The sequence below is a fragment of the Oncorhynchus clarkii genome, chromosome 27, assembly GCF_045791955.1.
Source record: "Oncorhynchus clarkii lewisi isolate Uvic-CL-2024 chromosome 27, UVic_Ocla_1.0, whole genome shotgun sequence".
NCBI lineage: Eukaryota > Metazoa > Chordata > Actinopteri > Salmoniformes > Salmonidae > Oncorhynchus > Oncorhynchus clarkii.
This window is the reverse complement of record NC_092173.1, coordinates 27,340,718-27,360,565: the sequence shown is the minus strand read 5'-3', so window position 1 is coordinate 27,360,565 and position 19,848 is coordinate 27,340,718. Positions and strand designations below refer to the sequence as shown.

The 19,848-nt window shown below is 43.8% G+C and overlaps 1 protein-coding gene across 1 annotated transcript in view; it reads left to right on the top strand.

Moving 5' to 3' along the window:
• Positions 1–19,848, top strand: part of LOC139386065 (serine/threonine-protein kinase NLK-like) — a 91,109-nt gene that overhangs the window by 38,571 nt on the left and 32,690 nt on the right. The window contains exons 2-3 of the mRNA XM_071131485.1: positions 3,542–3,671; positions 3,873–3,928. Of these exons, the coding sequence (XP_070987586.1) occupies positions 3,542–3,671; positions 3,873–3,928 (186 nt within the window). The remainder of the gene's footprint in view (positions 1–3,541; positions 3,672–3,872; positions 3,929–19,848) is intronic.

Here is a 19,848-nt window from a genome sequence, read left to right as displayed (position 1 = left end):
AGGTTACTCCACTGAGATGTGTATATGTTATTCCACTGAGGTGTGTATAGGTTATTCCACTGAGGTGTGTATAGGTTACTCCACTGAGGTGTGTATATGTTATTCCACTGAGGTGTGTATAGGTTACTCCACTGAGGTGTGTACAGATTACTCCACTGAGGTGTGTACAGGTTATTCCACTGAGGTGTGTACAGGTTATTCCACTGAGGTGTGTATATGTTATTCCACTGAGATGTGTATATGTTATTCCACTGACGTGTACAGGTTATTCCACTGAAGTGTGTATATGTTATTCCACTGACGTGTACAGGTTATTCCACTGAAGTGTGTACAGGTTATTCCACTGAGATGTGTATATGTTATTCCACTGAAGTGTGTATAGGTTATTCCACTGAAGTGTGTATAGGTTATTCCACTGACGTGTACAGGTTATTCCACTGAGGTGTGTATATGTTATTCCACTGAGATGTGTATATGTTATTCCACTGACGTGTACAGGTTATTCCACTGAAGTGTGTACAGGTTATTCCACTGAGATGTGTATATGTTATTCCACTGAAGTGTGTATAGGATATTCCACTGACGTGTACAGGTTATTCCACTGAGATGTGTATATGTTATTCCACTGACGTGTACAGGTTATTCCACTGAAGTGTGTACAGGTTATTCCACTGATATGTGTATATGTTATTCCACTGAAGTGTGTATAGGTTATTCCACTGACGTGTACAGGTTATTCCACTGAAGTGTGTACAGGTTATTCCACTGAGATGTGTATATGTTATTCCACTGAAGTGTGTATAGGTTATTCCACTGAGGTGTACAGGTTACTACATGGAGGTTGGGATATTGCATTATCTAATTTATGCGGCACAAGACCCCATCGAAAACAAGATGGTATATTTAAAACATTCGTAGGTGTTGTCTTAAAAATTCCAATTATACATCATGTTATGCTCACTTTCGTGTGCGGTATTGAATTGGATTCTTGCATGATTTGGGCAGTGGATAGCAGGCAGCACAGCACACAGGTCTCAACCACACAATTGATTGTTCTGCCAGAGATGCAGACTGTTTCAGTAGCCATTGCCACTGAGTGGAGGCAGCTGTACATTGTATTTATGACAATATCAGGTAGGCCAGGCAGGTTTCAGCCCTGAGTTCCAATGGGGGTTCCCTTGGCTCTCATCTGAACTTGTCACTGTGTGTCAGTGCGTAGTCGGTCTATCCAAAATAAAAATGTCATCAGGACCCCCCTCCCCCTTGAATTCCCCCCACGCCTCCCCGTACTCTTTCCCAGTGATTCCTTGATCTGCAAGTACCCTGTCGGCCCATATCAGAAGACTTGCTGCATGGCAGTAGGTTTGAATCAAACCACAATCGACGGATCCATTTTTCATTCCTGGCCATTCTGGAAGAAGGAAATAATGTGTGGAACCAGCCTTTTCTTCTTAGATTAAACTCTTATGCTTTTAGGGTTTATTTTTCCTGCTCTGTTTGAAGTGGGGGATAATATTATTTTGGGAAAGCGTTTCATCTCCAAAAGGCTTGCTGATTAAAAACTGTGAGGGTCTGAGAGATCCTCAAGGTGCTGCCTCTCATCTCTCGGCCTATCTGTGTGTGTGTGAGAGAGGGTTCATGGGTATATTGGTAAACGTGAGTTTGTGTGCGACTCTGTGGGGTACTGCAGTGTACGAAAGTGTGTGTGTGTGTGTGTGTGTGTGTCTCTGTGTGCGCACGTTTGTGTGTGTTTGTGTCTTTGTGTGTGTTTCCTTTAAGTGAGATGTGGGTGCCAGTGGTGTCTGGCCTGTCTCACTCATGTGGCTCTCTGCTCCATCTGCTTAGATCACCTGGGGAGAGGCGCTTAAACTGCAGCCCTGTGTGTGTGTGCGTGTGCGTGTGCGTGTGTCTGAAATCTGCCTGTCTGTTAATGATCCATCTGCGGCATAATTGCAGGCATGATAAATTAAACAAATACTTCATCCAGTTAACTATTTACCGTATACTCTACATCAGATCAAACTGTCTTCTCATCTCCACACTTTGTTAATAACTTTTATTACCTTTCACACATCATCTGAGTGATTATGTGGATTTATAAATACTACATTTATTCTCGTGTGTGTGTGTGTGTGTGTGTCAGGGGTTTAGGATGTTCTAGTTCGTGTTACATTAGATGCATGTTGACAACACAGTGTGCCTCAATGACCTCCATCTCAGTGGAAATAAATAACCCCTATTTCACAACCTTGCCGTTTTCTGCTGATGGGAATTGTAAAGTGCTTTGCCTTAATCTCCCTCTTAAGGCTGGAGTTAGATGATTGTTATCCTTTTAAGAAAAATGTAATAAATATTGCTATTTAATGCAGGAAACCAATCGCATCCCTGCTAAGATGAGGGAACCTTTAGTAGTGTAAACCAATCGCATCCCTGCTAAGAAGATAGTACCTGTAGTAGTGTAACCAAATCGCACCCCTGCTAAGATGATAGTATCTCTAGTAGCTTAACCAAAGCAGCACCCCTGCTAAGATAATAGTACCTCTAGTAGCGTAACCAAAGCAGCACCCATGCTAAGATGATAGTACCTTTAGTAGTGTAACCAAATCTCACCCCTGCTAAGATGACAGTACCTTTAGTAGTGTAACCAAATCGCACCCCTGCCAAGATGATAGTACCTTTAGTAGTGTAAACAAATCACACCCCTGCTAAGATGATAGTACCTTTAGTAGTGTAACCAAAGCAGCACCCCTGCTAAGATGATAGTACCTCTAGTAGCATAACCAAAGCAGCACCCTTGCTAAGATGATAGTACCTTTATTAGTGTAAACAAATCGCACTCCTGCTAAGATGATAGTACCTTTATTAGTGTAAACAAATCGCACCCCTGCTAAGATGATAGTACCTTTAGGAGTGTAAACAAAAATCACCCCTGCTAAGATGATAGTACCTTTATTAGTGTAAACAAATCGCACCCATGCTAAGATGGTAGTACCTTTAGTAGTGTAAACAAATCACACCCCTGCTAAGATGATAGTACCTCTAGTAGCGTAACCAAATCGCACCCATGCTAAGATGGTAGTACCTTTAGTAGTGTAAACAAATCACACCCCTGCTAAGATGATAGTACCTCTAGTAGCGTAACCAAAGCAGCACCCCTGCTAAGATGATAGTACCTTTAGTAGTGTAAACAAATCTCATCCCTGCTAAGATGATAGTACCTTTAGTAGTGTAAACAAATCTCATCCCTGCTAAGATGATAGTACCTTTAGTAGTGTAAACAAATCTCATCCCTGCTAAGATGATAGTACCTCTAGTAGCTTAACCAAAGCAGCACCCCTGCACTTATTGCTCTCATTGCACTGTTAGTATTGATCATTTCTTAGGGACTATGCTTGTTTGTTCATGCTATTGTTTTTAATCCCTTATTGTATTCCCACTCACTCTGAATAAGGGACCGGGCAGCAACTACATGAATATGGCAGGAGCTTGCTGTGTGCTGTCTGTGAGGGTCTCATGCTCTGATCCTCTTCCTCCACTCCAGGTCAGTGACGGACCCCCGGGATGGAAAGCGCGTCGCCCTCAAAAAGATGCCCAACGTCTTCCAGAACCTCGTCTCCTGTAAGAGGGTCTTCCGCGAGCTGAAGATGCTGTGCTTCTTCAAACATGATAATGTGAGTGGGTGGACAGCCTCCCTCCTCCCACCTCAATGTCAATGCCCTTCCCTCTTTTGATCCTCCCTCTTTCCTTCTCTTCCACCTGTCACCGCCGAACCTTGTTTCTTCCTCTCTGTCCTTTCCTATTCTCTCTCTCTCTCTGATCCCTCTCACCCTCCGCTCCCTACAGACGTGCCTGACCTCCTCTCCTCTCCACAGGTGCTCTCGGCTCTCGACATCCTACAGCCTCCACACATCGACTACTTTGAGGAAATGTATCCTTAGACTGGCCACAATGTCATCGGTTATGTGGCCTGTATTCATCAAACCCCTTCCTTCCAGTCTCACAATCGTAGGAGTTTAAAACAACCTCTTGCACATATTACATGCAATTTTTTTAAGCAGCTTTGTTAGCTATCAGTGAATCTCCCAGGCTGCTGGTTCCTTCCACAGATTAAAGCGGACAGACTTGTTTGCTGTAGATTAAATCTGACCTTGTTGCATTGTTTAGATGGGATGTCTTGTGTTGTGTCATTGCTGCTAAATTGTCTCAGCCTGTATGGAGTCAGTCCAGATCCAGTCTGAGACCTGCTGGAGATTGTAGACTCTCTCTCTCTATCACCTATTCCCAGTGAAGTCTATGTCTGCTGGGGTTGTTAAAATGGTGAGATTTTACTGAGCTGTCTCATTGACATTATTTTGCCTCCAGGAGTGACAGTTGGGGCGTGGGAGGAGACCGGAGGCAAGGAGCTGTGCTTGCTGATTCAGTGGGAGATAGATAGGGATGATCTACTAGCAGGTAGCATCTACCTCCTTTTCACTCTTACAGGTGGTTGGGGGGTGGTAGTTTGGCTGTTTGTTTACCCACCGCTATCCCCCATATTGGTGCTCATCAGTCGACAGCACTATCAGTTGGAATCAGGTGACTGACTAACTGACTATGGTAGCCTTGGAAAAACGAGTTGAGCCTGCTCCCATTCTGCATGTTCAGGGTGAAGGGAAAGGCACAAGCCTGTCACCGACACCTTTAGTTATCTTTTCCTTGGCGTCCCGGCACTTAACTGCCTAATGGTTTATTTTGGGTGGAGGAGGATGAGGAGGGCGGATGGAGGGAAGGAGTGTAAAACGTTAACACGTCCCATTTAGTTTCCTTTCGTATTTCTAATATTTCCTTGATGGGCTGGAATTGGAGGAATGAGGTTTGAGGCTTTCCGAGCTTTCTCGGTAATCTAGCATATAATTTAATCATACAAATTACACGCTGCTCCCCCGTATTGAACTGGCTCCCGGTCACTCCATATGCTCTTATAAGCCCTTCCCTATTTTAGATCTCTCTAAACTAAGTGGGCTTTCTTTGGTTCTGTCTTGGCAGTCTTTCTAGTGAATTATGAGAGAAAGAATAGAAACAAAACCCACTTTGTCTTTATTAGCTGAGAGATTTATTTACCTCTGTATTTTTTTGACGTTACTCATTCGTCATAGTGATTATTAGCTTTGCTCTTAAATGTGTGACATTCTGCTGCTTTTGAACTCACTTTAAAGCACACAATGGAAGCCCCTAAATAGTGTACGGTATAGCAGCGTTTCTCTGTGTGCTTTTTGATACTAGAATATACAACAACAAGAACGACTGGGATATATGCAGTGCTCTCGCGTGCAACTTCTGCCTTTGAGAGTGTTAGGGGGAGTGGTGTCATATTGAACTCAGGCGGTTTATTTGAAGGCAGGCAGGATCCCTATCTTTCTCTCCACTCTCTCTCTTTCTCTCTCTCCTTTTCTATCTCTCATTCTCTCTCATTCATGGCATGTTTAGCAAAGCAAGGGAGATGAGGATGTTGGGGAGCTAGGAGGTTTTACCGGGAGTGTTGTCACACACCTTCCCTGGAAACGTTCCCATCTCCACAGAGAGCAGGCAGGCAGGCATGCAGGCAGGGCCCTTGGCAGGAGCAGCAGGACAAAGCTCTGGAGAGCCGGAAGGTAGACCAGGAATAGGCTCTGGAAACAGATATGTCATCTGGATTTTCTCTCTCTCTCTCTCTCTCTCTCTCTCTCTCTCTCTCTCTCTCTCTCTCTCTCTTTCTCTCTCTCTCTCTCTTTCTCTCTCTCTTCCTGTCTCTCTCTTTCTCTGTGTATCTCTCTTTCTATCTATTTGCTTTGTTAAAATCCCCAGCTACACTAAATGCAGCCTCAGGATATATGGTTTCCAGTTTACATAGAGTCCAGTTAAGTTCCTTGTGTGCCAGCTTGGTATCTGCTTGAGGGGGAATGTACACCGCTGTGACGATAACTGACGAGAATTCTCTTGGAAGGTAATATGGCCGGCATTTGATTGTAAAGAATTCTAGGTCGGGTGAGCAGAAGGACTTGAGTTCCTGTATGTTGTTATGATTACACCATGAGTCGTTATTCATAAACACCAACGCCCTTCCTCTTCCCAGAGAGGTGTTTATCTCTGTTGGCGCGATGCATGGAGAAGCACAGTGGCTGAACCGATTCTGACAACATATCCAGAGAGAGCCATGTTTCCGTAAAACAGAGAATGTTACAATCTCCGATGTCTCTCTGGAAAGCAACCCTTGCTCGAATTATGTCTACCTTGTTGTCAAGAGACTGGACATTGGTGAGTAGTATACTCGGGAGCGGTGGGCAATGTGCACGTCTACGGAGCCTGACCAGGAGGCCGCTTCATCCGCCCCTCATTGTCCTGGGTGGTGGTTCAAACAGATGATCAGCTTCAGGAAAGTCGTATTCCTGGTCGTAATGTTGGTAAGTTGACGTCGCTCTTATATCCAATAGTTCTTCCCAGCTGTATGTAATTAGATGTAAGATTTCCTGGGGTAACAATGTAAGAAATAATACAGAAAAAATAAAATACTGCAAGTTTCCTAAGGACTCGATGCATGGCGACCATCTCTGTCAGCACCATCTTTTGAAGGTCAGAGAGAGGAGAGGCGTCGTATTGTGAGGTGTTGTTTTATTAGTGTTTTAAAGCTTATTTTGCTGTTTGCCAGAGTAATTTCAGATGGAATCGAGTTTCATGTGATCATGGCTCTGTATAATACTGTGCGTTGCCTTGAATTTGGGGACTGTGAAGAGACTCCTGGTGGGGTAAGTATGTATTTTAGAGCTATATGTAAGTTGATTATTCAAACAATTTGGACATTTCAATACAATAATATTTCTCACAAAAACAAGAATTTGTTAGTTCTGTATGTGAAGCTAAGCGGAAAGTGTGCAGCTCTGTTTTGAGCCAGCTGCAGCTTTTTTTTTTATAACAGACCCTCGACCCTCCCCATCTTCACAACAACTTTGCCAATATGACTTGACCATAATAATTGACCATCCAATGTTATACCTAGGATTTTAGCTTCCTCAACTTACTCAATGGTCACACCATTTCTACACAACTCCAGTTGAGGTTTAGGTCTTAGAGAATGTTTTGAACCAAATACATTGCTTTTAGATTTAGTTATATTTAAGAGCAGTTCTGAAACTGACTGTAACTCCTTATTTAGAATTTCAGAGCTCACTGGCTTTGGGTGGTGACATGTAGAGTTTGGAATGATCCGCATACATAGTTATTCTACTCTGAACAAAAATATAAACACAACATGCAACAATTTCAAAGATTTTATACTTTGGTATATGTTATGATAGCAACGTATGCTAAAGCTGGTATTCAACGCAGTTCCAGCCAGCACAGCTCACCGACTGTCATGGAAACCTGGCTAGCTATATAGCTAGCAGCTAGGCTAACTGCTTCACTAAGCAGCAGCTCTTCAGACTTTAGGGTTTGGCAGTATCCCAGGACAGAGAGTAGTGGTCCCAGCAACTGAGCATAACCCCATCACAATATTTAAATTAAACAGGTAGGTTAGTTAATAAATGTTTTTCTCTTCAAGAAAACACTTTTCCAGAAACTTTCAAAAACAAACCAAGCTCTCTAGTTTCGCATTCAGCATGCAGCGCGCTCTGATGACGTTGTACATATGCTTAGTGACGTGGACACAAGGAACTTGAAGCTCTCGACCCGCTCCACTACAGCCCTGACGATGGGGCCGTGCTCGGCCCTCCCGTTTCAGCTCCTTTGTCTTGCTGACGTTGTGGGAAAGGTTGATGTCATGGCCCCACACTGCCAGGTCACTGACCTCTTCCCTAAAGGCTGTCTCATCGTCATTGGTGATCAGGCCTACCACCGTCGTGTTGTCAGCAAACAGCAAAATATTTAGTTGCATATGCAACCAAATTAGTTGTAGTTTAGAGCCCTGGTAGGGCTTGAGGCTTGTACCTCTGCTAACTTGTGATAATTTCCTCTGTGGGGTTTGGTGTGCATGCTTTTTTTCTCTGTACTTTTGTGGGGGGTTAGCACCCCCTCATCTCATTCTCCAGCCTGGTTAACAAGGTTAACATGCGACCAGAATGTATTTTACCACCTACCAACACCCTTACTAGTCCGGCTAAAAAGTACTTCATTCTCTCATCTCACCATTTTTGTTCAGAGGTCAACTTTATGGTCTTCCACTAAGGGTTATCTCCAGAGTTATCTGAGCCAACGTGTCTCCACTTGACCCCAGTCTTTATCTTTACCATGGCAGTCCTTGACTATGTTCATTACCTCACACACACACACACACACACACACACACACACACACACACACACACACACACACACACACACACACACACACACACACACACACACACACACATACATCATGGAAGGCTAGTAAATTACTGACACAGCAACAGGCTATTTATAGACCTCAACGTGACATGGCATGGGGCTATCACAACCTGCCAAGAAACCGAGAGAGTGAGAGAGCATGTTCAAGGCAACCACATGCCTGCCTGCTTTACAGGAGTCTGTTATGGAGAGTTTCACATTGTCAGGAAACTTGGACTTGGCTATTGAATCTAATCCCCAGGCTTATGTTTGGTTGACCACTGCTGTTTCTATTTTCTAGAATTCCTAGAAATACCCCTCTGAAAATTTGTATTATCCTGCTGAAATGTCTTACTGAAATACCTAGTCTGGAAATGGGTGGCTAATCTGAATAGGCTCTGTAGCTCTGAGTAGTGTGGTGTGTTTGACTGAGGTCTGACAGCATCTATGTGTCAGATATATAGTGAGTCATTTGCTGTTCCGGAAGTGACTGTACCTATTTTCGTGTAAAGGTCTCTGCTGAAGTTGCTTGCGTGCATGTATGAATGAGAAAGAGCGAGAGGTCTGACACACCCCTTCTGTCTTTTGTGTGTGCGCGTGTGTTTATTAAGCACCCACGGTAGAGTACTGTAGGCTGGTGTGGGCTCCGTCTTGGTCTGCTCTGTCAGAACAGGAATATGAATGTGATCTCCACATATCTACACGCTGGTTATTATGTAGAGGGGGTGTTTTTAATCAGGTAGCATATTAGAGTGAATACACTCTTCTATCCAAACACACAGTTAGACCTGCGTAGCCTGGTAATAATTAAACTGCTCCTGACACAGGAAGACATGATTACAGCCTGATGCACTACGCCAAGGAAGAAGGGAGGGAGGGACAATCACAGGCAATTAGATTCAATGTAAATATGGATTTAGGAAGACGTTTCAGGTGCTTCATTACATTACTTCTATTGCTCATGGTCGTTATTATGAAATGGATGGACGTGCTTGGATTTTCATCATGAAACAAAATGACTCATCCCAATGCACAGTGCCATACAATAGGAGGATGTGTCGTGTTCTGCTACAATATGACCTTTAATGGAGGGGAGTTCTCATCTTCCACTGTCATTTAAACAGGGGAAACCCGAAGAGGTCTGAAAATGTCTCATAGGTTTCCCCTTACCTCACCTTGCCAATGTGTGTTTACATTAGTACTTTGCCTCTTCCCTCCATCTCCTCTCTTCTGTGGGTTAGTCATACAGGGAGGGGAGGGGTGACACCTTGACATACAGCAGACCCCAGGTGCCTCTCTGCCATTTCCCACTTCTCAAATGCGTTGGTTGGCATAGTAACAGGTAACCAGAGCCCTCTGGGAGTGTGTTCTGCGCCAGGTCACATGGTTAAAAGGGGAAAGATTGCTCACAGGTGGCCAAGCCAGGGATGCCATAGCCGACACAGACTAACCCAACTAGTTTATACACACAATAATACTGGAGCTTCAGTGTAGAAGTATATAACGATCTACCTTAGTTCACAGGCATCTACCCTTTATATACAGTTGAAGTCAGAAGTTTACATACACTTAGGTTGGAGTCATTAAAACTTGTTTTTGAAATTACTCCACAAATTTCTTCTTAACAAACTATAGTATTTGCAAGTCGGTTAGGATATCTACTGTGTGCATGACACAAGTAATTTTTCCAACAATTGTTTACAGACAGAATATTTCACATATAATTCACTGTTTCACAATTCTAGTGGGTCAGAAGTTTACATACACTAAGTTGACTGTCCCTTTTAACAGCTTGGAAAATTCCAGAAAATTATGTCATGGCTTTAGAAGCTTCTGATAGGCTAATTGACATAATTTGAGTCAATTGGAGGTGTACCTGTGGATGTATTTCAAGGCCTACCTTCAAACTCAGTGCCCCTTTGCTTGACATCATGGGAAAATCAAAAGAAATCAGCCAAGACCTCAGAAAATAAATTGTAGACCTCCACAAGTCTGGTTCATCCTTGGGAGCAATTTCCAAACACCTGAAGGTACCACGTTCATCTGTACAAACAATAGTACGCAAGTATAAACTAGAGGTCGACCGATTATGATTTTTCAACACCGATACCGATTATTGGAGGACCAAAAAAGCCAATGACGATTTTCTTTTATTTTATTTGTAATAATGACAATTACGACAATTCTGAATGAACACTTATTTTAATTTAATATAATACATCAATAAAATCAATTTAGCCTCAAATAAATAATGAAACATGTTCAATTTGGTTTAAATAATGCAAAAATAAAGTGTTGGAGAAGAAAGTAAAAGTGCAATATGTGCTATGTAAGAAAGCTAACGTTTCAGTTCCTTGCTCAGAACATGAGAACATATGAAAGCTGGTGGTTCCTTTTAACATGAGTCTTCAATATTCCCAGGTAAGAATATTTTAGGTTGTAGTTATTATAGGAATTATAGGACTATTTCCCTCTATACCATTTGTATTTAATTAACATTTGACTATTGGATGTTCTTATAGGCACTTTAGTATTGCCAGTGTAACAGTATAGCTTCCGTCCCTCTCCTCGCTCCTCCCTGGGCTCGAACCAGCAACACAACGACAACAGCCTCCATCAAAGCAGCGTTACCCATGCAGAGCAAGGGGAACAACTACTAGAAGGCTCAGAGCGAGTGACGTTTGAAACGCTATTAACGCGCGCTAACTAGCTAGGCATTTCACTTCGGTTACACCAGCCTCATCTCGGGAGTTGATAAGCTTGAAGTCATAAACAGCGCAATGGTTGAAGCACAACGAAGAGCTGCTGGCAAACGCACAAAAGTGCTGTTTGAATGAATGTTTAAGTGTCTGCTTCTGCCTACCACCGGTCAGTCAGATACTTAGATACTTGTATGCTTGTATGCTCAGTCAGATTATATGCAACGCAGGACACGCTAGATAATATCTAGTAATATCATCAACCATGTGTAGTTAACTAGTGATCATGATTGATTGTTTTTTATAAGATATGTTTAATGCTAGCTAGCAACTTACCTTGGCTTACTGCATTCGCGTAACAGGCAGTCTCCTTGTGGAGTGCAACGAGAGAGAGGCAGGTCGTTATTGCGTTGGACTAGTTAACAGTAAGGTTGCAAGATTGGATCCCCCGAGCTAACAAGGTGAAAGTCTGTCGTTCTGCCCCTGAACGAGGCAGTTAACCCACCGTTCCTAGGCCGTCATTGAAAACAAGAATGTGTTCTTAACTGACTTGCCTAGTTAAATAAAGGTATAAAAAAATACAAATTTGAAAATCGGCGCCCAAAAATACAAATTTCCGATTGTTATGAAATCCGCCTTAATTAATCGGCCATTCCGATTAATCTGTCGACCTCTAGTATAAACACCATGGGACCACGCAGCCGTCATACCGCTCAGGAAGGAGACGCATTCTGTCTCCTAGAGATGAATGTACTTTGGTGCGAAAAGTGCAAATCAATCCCAGAACAACAGCAAAGGACCTTGTGAAGATGCTGGAGGAAACGGGTACAAAAGTATCTATATCCACAGTAAAACGAGTCCTATATCGACATAACCTGAAAGGCCGCTCAGCAAGGAAGAAACCACTGCTCCAAAACCGCCTTAAAAAATGCAACTACACATAGGGACAAGGATTATACTTTTTTGAGAAATATCCTCTGGTCTGATGAAACAAAAATAGAACTGTTTGGCCATAATGACCATCGTTATGTTTGGAGGAAAAAGGGGGAGGCTTGCAAATCGAAGAACACTATCCCAACCTTAAAGCACGGGGGTGGCAGCATCATGTTGTGGGGTGCTTTGCTGCAGGAGGGACTGGTGCACTTCACAAAATAGATGGCATCATGAGGGAGTAAAATTATGTGTATATTTTGAAGCAACAATTCAAAACATCAGTCAGGAAGTTAAAGCTTGGTTGCAAATGGGTCTTCCAAATGACCCCAAGCATACTTCCAAAGTTGTGGCAAAATGTCTTAAGGACAACAAAGTCAAGGTAATGGAGTGGCCATCACAAAGCCTGACCTCAATCCTATAGAAAATCTGTGGGCAGAACTGAAAAAATGTGTGCGAGCAAGGAGGCCTACAATCCTGACTCAGTTACACCAGCTCTGTCAGGAGGAATGGGCCAAGATTCACCCAACTTATTGTGGGAAGCTTGTGGAAGGCTACCCAAAACGTTTGACCCAAGTTAAGCAATTTTAAAGCAATGCCACCAAATACTAATTGAGTGTATGTAAACTTCTGACCCACTGGGAATGTGATGAAAGAAATAAAAGCTGAAATAATTATCTCTACTATTATTCTGACATTTCACATCCTTAAAATAAAGGGGTGATCCTAACTGACCTAAGCTGGCATTTTACTAGAATTAAATGTCAGGAATTGTGAAAAACTGAGTTTAAATGTACACTGCTCAAAAAAATAAAGGGAACACTTAACCAACACAATGTAACTCCAAGTCAATCACACTTCTGTGAAATCAAACTGTCCACTTAGGAAGCAACACTGATTGACAATAAATTTCACATGCTGTTGTGCAAATGGAATAGACAACAGGTGGAAATTATAGGCAATTAGCAAGACACCCCCAATAAAGGAGTGGTTCTGCAGGTGGTGACCACAGACCACTTCTCAGTTCCTATGCTTCCTGGCTGATGTTTTGGTCACTTTTGAATGCTGGCGGTGCTTTCACTCTAGTGGCAGCATGAGACGGAGTCTACAACCCACACAAGTGGCTCAGGAAGTGCAGCTCTTCCAGGATGGCACATCAATGCGAGCTGTGGAAAGAAGGTTTGCTGTGTCTGTCAGCGTAGTGTCCAGAGCATGGAAGCGCTACTAGGAGACAGGCCAGTACATCAGGAGACGTGGAGGAGGCCGTAGGAGGGCAACAACTCAGCAGCAGTACCGCTGCCTCCACTTTTGTGCAAGGAGGAGCAGGAGGAGCACTGCCAGAGCCCTGCAAAATGAACTCCAGCAGGCCACAAATGTCCATGTGTCTGCTCAAACGGTCAGAAACAGACTCCATGAGGGTGGTATGAGGGCCCAACGTCCACAGGTGGGGGTTTTGCTAACAGCCCAACACCGTGCAGGACGTTTGGCATTTGCCAGAGAACACCAAGATTGGCAAATTCGCCACTGGCGCCCTGTGCTCTTCACAGATGAAAGCAGGTTCACACTGAGCACATGTGACAGATGTGACAGAGTCTGGAGACACTGTGGAGAACGTTCTGCTGCCTGCAACATCCTCCAGCATGACCGGTTTGGTGGGTCAGTCATGGTGTGGGGTGGCATTTCTTTGGGGGGGGCCGCACAGCCCTCCATGTGCTCGCCAGAGGTAGCCTGACTGCCATTAGGTACCGAGATGAGATCCTCAGACCCCTTGTGAGACCATATGCTGGTGCGGTTGGCCCTGGCTTCCTCCTAATGCAAGACAATGCTAGACCTCATGTGGCTGGAGTGTCAGCAGTTCCTGCAAGAGGAAGGCATTGATGCTATGGATTGGCCCGCCCGTTCCCCAGACCTGAATCCAATTGAACACATCTGGGTCGTCATGTCTCGCTCCATCCACCAACGTTACGTTGCACCACAGACTGTCCAGGGGTTGGCGGATGCTTTAGTCCAGGTCTGGGAGGAGATCCCTCAGGAGACCATCCGCCACCTCATCAGGAGCATACCCAGGCGTTGTAGGGAGGTCATACAGGCACATGGAGGCCACACACACTACTGAGGCTCATTTTCACTTATTTTAAGGACATTACATCAAAGTTGGATCAGCCTGTAGTGAGGTTTTCCACTTTAATTTTGAGTGTGACTCCAAATCCAGACCTCCATGGGTTGATAAATTTGATTTCCATTGATAATTTTTGTGTGATTTTGTTGTCAGCACATTCAACTATGTAAAGAAAAAAGTATTTAATAAGAATATTTCAGTCATTCAGATCTAGGATGTGTTATTTTAGTGTTCCCTTTATTTTTTGAGCAGTGTATTTGGCTAAGGTGTATGTAAACTTCTGATTTCAACTGTATGTTGCCCTCTCCATGTAAGGAGTGACGCTGGAGAGGAGAAGCAGGTACAGGGAGTCAATCATTTAATAGGGAACAGACATGGAACAAGACAGGAACAGCAGCAGAACACGGGTAACACAGACATATGACAATCAATCCCGAAGCAGGGAACAGAGCTTGGGAACAGACAGATATAGGGAAAGTCATGGCACATCTAATTGAGTCCACGTGAGTCCAATGATCGCTGATGCGTGTGACGGGGGTAAGCAGGTGTGCGTACTGATGGTGACTTGAGTGCGTAATGCTGGGGATCCTGGCGCCCTCGAGCACCAGGGGGAGGAAGAGCAGGAGCAGGCGTGACACTCCATTCTTGTTGTAAAATGGAGTAGCAGAAACTGATCCCCAGTTTCCCATCCATTCCTCTCCTCATACTGTAGGTTACTCTGCTCCATCCCCATCACTCCTCTGAATGACTAGAGGTGTCCAGAGCCCCAGTGGCTGGTGTTCTGTCTCTCTCTCTCACTATCAATCAGGGCATGCCTTTGTACCCGGAAAGAGAGAGAGCCTTGTTATTGTCACCACAGCAGCACAGCAGAGAGAGAGTCAACCACCACCAAGCGAACATGGGCCACAGAGGAAAGAGTGTAGTTTGCATTTCAGCGGAGCAATCAAGCATGCAGATGATTTGCATGAGGATAATTGTACAGTATTAGAGACAGGACAAAAGTAATCTGTTCCCTGCCCTGTCACTGATACAATTGAGGGAATTTTTAATCTGTGCATTGTTGGCAATGATGAGTTGGTTCATACATGAATTGTCAGACTACTTTACCTGTTGCGTGGTATTTAAAAACTATTATTGAAAATATATGTTGTCATTATTAGCCATTGTCACTTTGAGATGACATGGATGCATAGCTAAATATAATTTGCTCCCACATGGGGTGTCCTTCCCCCGTGGTGTGTCATGGCATGGCTCTAAATTTAGACCACTTTAACAAAATATGAATGATTAATAAATGTTTAAGGCTATACCCTGCATGTCTCTTGCTGGAGAAGCCATACACTATTTATAATGGAGAGTGAGAGTATATACTGTTGGTGAGACGCAGGGTGGCAATTAAGCATTTAGTTTTATCAAGCAGAAAGGAAGCATCTGGAGCCGTGCCCAGGCCAGATAGATGGATCCTTGGCCCCTGGGCCTCATGTTCTCCAATGTGGTGTGGCAGGTTGGCACTTCTCTTCTCCATGTGTCAGAGACGCTAGCAGAGAGGGGATAGGGTAGAAGTTTGCAAGGGAGAGGCCTTGTGATAGAGAGGGAGTGTGTGAGGCAAAGGAGAGGCCTTGTGATAGAGAGAGGGAGGGAGTGTTAGGAAGAGGTGTTACTGTTAAAGGAAAGAGTGTTTAAGTGAGAGCCTTGTGATGGAGGGAGTGTGTGAGGCAAGTGATAAAATACAGAGGGAGCGAGGGGTGAAGGGTAAAGGCACATACAGTTGAAGTCAGAAGTTTACATACACTTATGTTGGAATCATTAAAACTAGTTTTTCAACCACTTTTTCAACTTCTTGTTAACAAACTATAGTTTTGGTTAGGGCATCTACTTTGTGCATGACACAAGTAATTTTTCCAACAATTGTTTGCAGACAGATTATTTCACGTATAATTGACTGTATCACAATTCCAGTGGGTCCAAAGTTTACATACACTAAGTTGACAGTGCCTTTAAACAGCTTGGAAAAGTCCAGAAAATGATGTCATGGCTTTAGAAGCTTCTGATTGGTTAATTGACATCATTTGAGTCAATTGTAGGTGTACCTGTGGATGTATTTCAAGGCCTACCTTCAAACTCAGTGCCTCAACAATAGTACACAAGTAGAAACACCATAAGACCACACAGCCGTCATACCGCTCAAGAAGGAGACACGTTCAGTCTCTTAGAGATGAACGTACTTTGGTGCGAAAAGTGCAAATCAATCCCAGAACAACAGGAAAGGACCTTCTGAAGATGCTGGAGGAAACCGATGCAAAAGTATCTATATCTACAGTAAAACAAGTCCTATATCAACAAGGATGAAGCTACTGCTCCAAACCGCCTTAAAAAAAGCAAGACTACGGTTTACAGCTGCACATGGTGACATAGACCATACTTTTTGGAGAAATGTCCTCTTGTCTGATGAAACATAAATAGAACTGTTTGGTCATAATGGCCATCGTTATGTTTGGAGGGAAAAAGGGGGTGTCACGCCTTGACCTTAGAGAGCCTTTTTATTCCTCTATTTGGTTAGGTCAGGGCGTGATTTGGGTGGGAATTCTAGTTTGCCTATTTCTTTGTTTTTGGCCGAGTGTGGTTCCCAATCAGAGGCAGCTGTCTATCGTTGTCTCTGATTGGGAATCATTCTTAGGCAGCCTTTTTCCCACCTAATGTTGTGGGTAATTATTTGTTTTCTGCGAGTGTTTGTGTGCGCCTCGGTTGCATCACGTTCGGTTTCTGTTTACCTTTTTTTTGTGAATGTTTCACTTTATTATAACCAACACAAAAACATCCTATGGCGACCTTCATTAGCATCGAAGAGCCCCTGTGATATGCAACTTTTCAGGGAAGCTAGAAACCAATATACACAGGCAGTTAGAAAAGCCAAGGCTAGCTTTTTCAAGCAGAAATTTGCTTCCTGCAACACAAACTCAAAAAAGTTCTGGGACAATGTAAAGTCCATGGAGAATAAGAACACCTCCTCCCAGCTGCCCACTGCAATGAGGATAGGAACCACTGTCACCCCTGATAAATCCACTATAATTGAGGATTTCAATAAGCATTTTTCTACGGCTAGCCGTGCTTTCCACCTGGCAACCCCGGTCAACAGCACTGCACCCCCCACAGCAACTCGCCAAGTCTTCCCCACTTCTCCTTCTCCCAAATCCAGTCAGCTGATATTCTGAAAGAGCTGCAACATCTGGACCCCTACAAATCAGCCGGGCTAGACAATCTGGACACTTTATTTCTAAAATTATCTGCCGAAATTGTTGCAACCCCTATTACTAGCCTGTTCAACCTCTCTTTCGTGTCGTCTGATATTCCAAAGATTGTAAAACAGCTGCCGTCATCCCCCTCTTCAAAGGGGGGGACACTCTTGACCCAAACTGCTACAGACCTATATCTATCCTACCCTGCCTTTCTAAGGTCTTCGAAAGCCAAGTCGACAAACAGATGACCAACCATTTCGAATCCCACCATACCTTCTCCGCTATGCAATCTTGTTTCAGAGCTGGTCATGGGTGCACCTCAGCCACGCTCAAGGTCCTAAACGATATCTTAACCGCCATCGATAAGAAACAATACTGTGCAGCCCTATTCATTGACCTGGCCAAGGCTTTCGACTCTGTCAATCACCACATCCTCATCGGCAGACTCGATAACCTTGGTTTCTCAAATGATTGTCTCGCCTGGTTCACCAACTACTTCTCTGACAGAGTTCAGTGTGTCAAATCGGAGGGCCTGTTGTCCGGGCCTCTGGCAGTCTCTATGGGGGTGCCACAGGGTTCAATTCTTGGACCGACTCTCTTCTCTGTATACATCAATGATGTCGCTCTTGCTGCTGGTGAGTCTCTGATCCACCTCTACGCAGACTACACCATTCTGTATACTTCTGGCCCTTCTTTGGACACTGTGTTAACAACCTTCCAGACGAGCTTCAATGCAATACAACTTTCCTTCTGTGGCCTCCAATTGCTCTTAAATACAAGTAAAACTAAATGCATGCTCTTCAACCGATCGCTGCCTGCACCTGCCAGCCCGTCCAGCATCACTACTCTGGACGGATCTGACTTAGTATATGTGGACAACTACAAATACCTAGGAGTCTGGTTAGACTGTAAACTCTCCTTCCAGACTCACATCAAACATGTCCAATCCAAAGTTAAATCTAGAATTGGCCTCCTATTTCGCAACAAAGCATCCTTCACTCATGCTTCCATTGTAAAACTGACCATCCTACCGATCCTCGACTTTGGCGATGTCATTTACAAAATAGCCTCCAATACCCTACTCAATAAATTGGATGCAGTCTATCACAGTGCCATCCGTTTTGTTACCAAAGCCCCATATACTACCCACCACTGCGACCTGTACTCTCTCGTTGGCTGGCCCTCGCTTCATACTCGTCGCCAAATCCACTGGCTCCAGGTCATCTACAAGACCCTGCTAGGTAAATTCCCCCCTTATCTCAGCTCACTGGTCACCATAGCAGCACCCACCTGTAGCACGCGCTCCAGTAGGTATATCTCTCTGGTCACCCCCAAAACCAATTTTTCCTTTGGCCGCCTCTCCTTCCAGTTCTCTGCTGCCAATGACTGGAACGAACTACAAAAATCTCTGAAACTGGAAACACTTATCTCCCTCACTAGCTTTAAGCACCAGGTGTCAGAGCAGCTCACAGATTACTGTACCTGTACATAGCCCATCTATAATTTAGCCCAAACAAGTACCTCTCCCCCTACTGTATTTATTTATTTATTTAGCTCATTTGCACCCCATTATTTCTACCATTCCAGTGTTTTACTTGCTATATTGTATTTACATCGCCACCATGGCCTTTTTTTGCCTTTACCTCCCTTATCTCACCTCATTTGCTCACATTGTATATAGACTTACTTTTCTACTGTATTATTGACCGTATGTTTATTTTACTCCATGTGTAACTCTGTGTTGTTGTATGTGTCGAACTGCTTTGCTTTATCTTTGCCAGGTCGCAAATGGATATGAGAACTTGTTCTCAACTTGCCTACCTGGTTAAATAAAGGTGAAATAAATCAAATTTAAGATGTGGAATTACATGCACGCTGCACCTTGGCTCATTTATGACAGGGAGTTTGAAGACAGCGGACCTGACAGGAGGATGCTTGCAAGCTGAAGAACACCATCTCAACCTTGAAGCACGGGGGGTGGCAGCATCATGTTGTGGGGGTGCTTTGCTGCAGGAGGGACTGGTGCACTTCACAAAATAGATTGCATCATGAGGAGGAAAATTATGTGGATATATTGAAGCAACATCTCAAGACATCAGTCAGGAAGTTGAAGCTTGGTCTCAAATGGGTCTTCCAAATGGACAATGACCCCAAGCATACTTTCAAAGTTGTGGCAAAATGGCTTAAGGACAACAAATGCAATGTATTGGAGTGGCCATCGCAAAGCCCTGACCTCAAGCCTATAGAAAAACTGTGGGCAGAACTGAAAAAGCATGTGTGAGCAAGGAGGCCTACAAACCTGACTCAGTTACACCAGCTCTGTCAGGAGGAATGGGCCAAAATTCACCCAACTTATTGTGGAAAGCTACCCAAAACGTTTGACCCAAGTTAAACAATTTAAAGGCAATGTTACCAAATAGTCATTGAGTGTAAGTAAACATCTGACCCACTGGGAATGTGATGAAAGAAATAAAAGCTGAAATAAATAATTATTTCTACTATTATTCCAACATTTCACATTCTTAAAATAAAGTGGTGATCCTAAG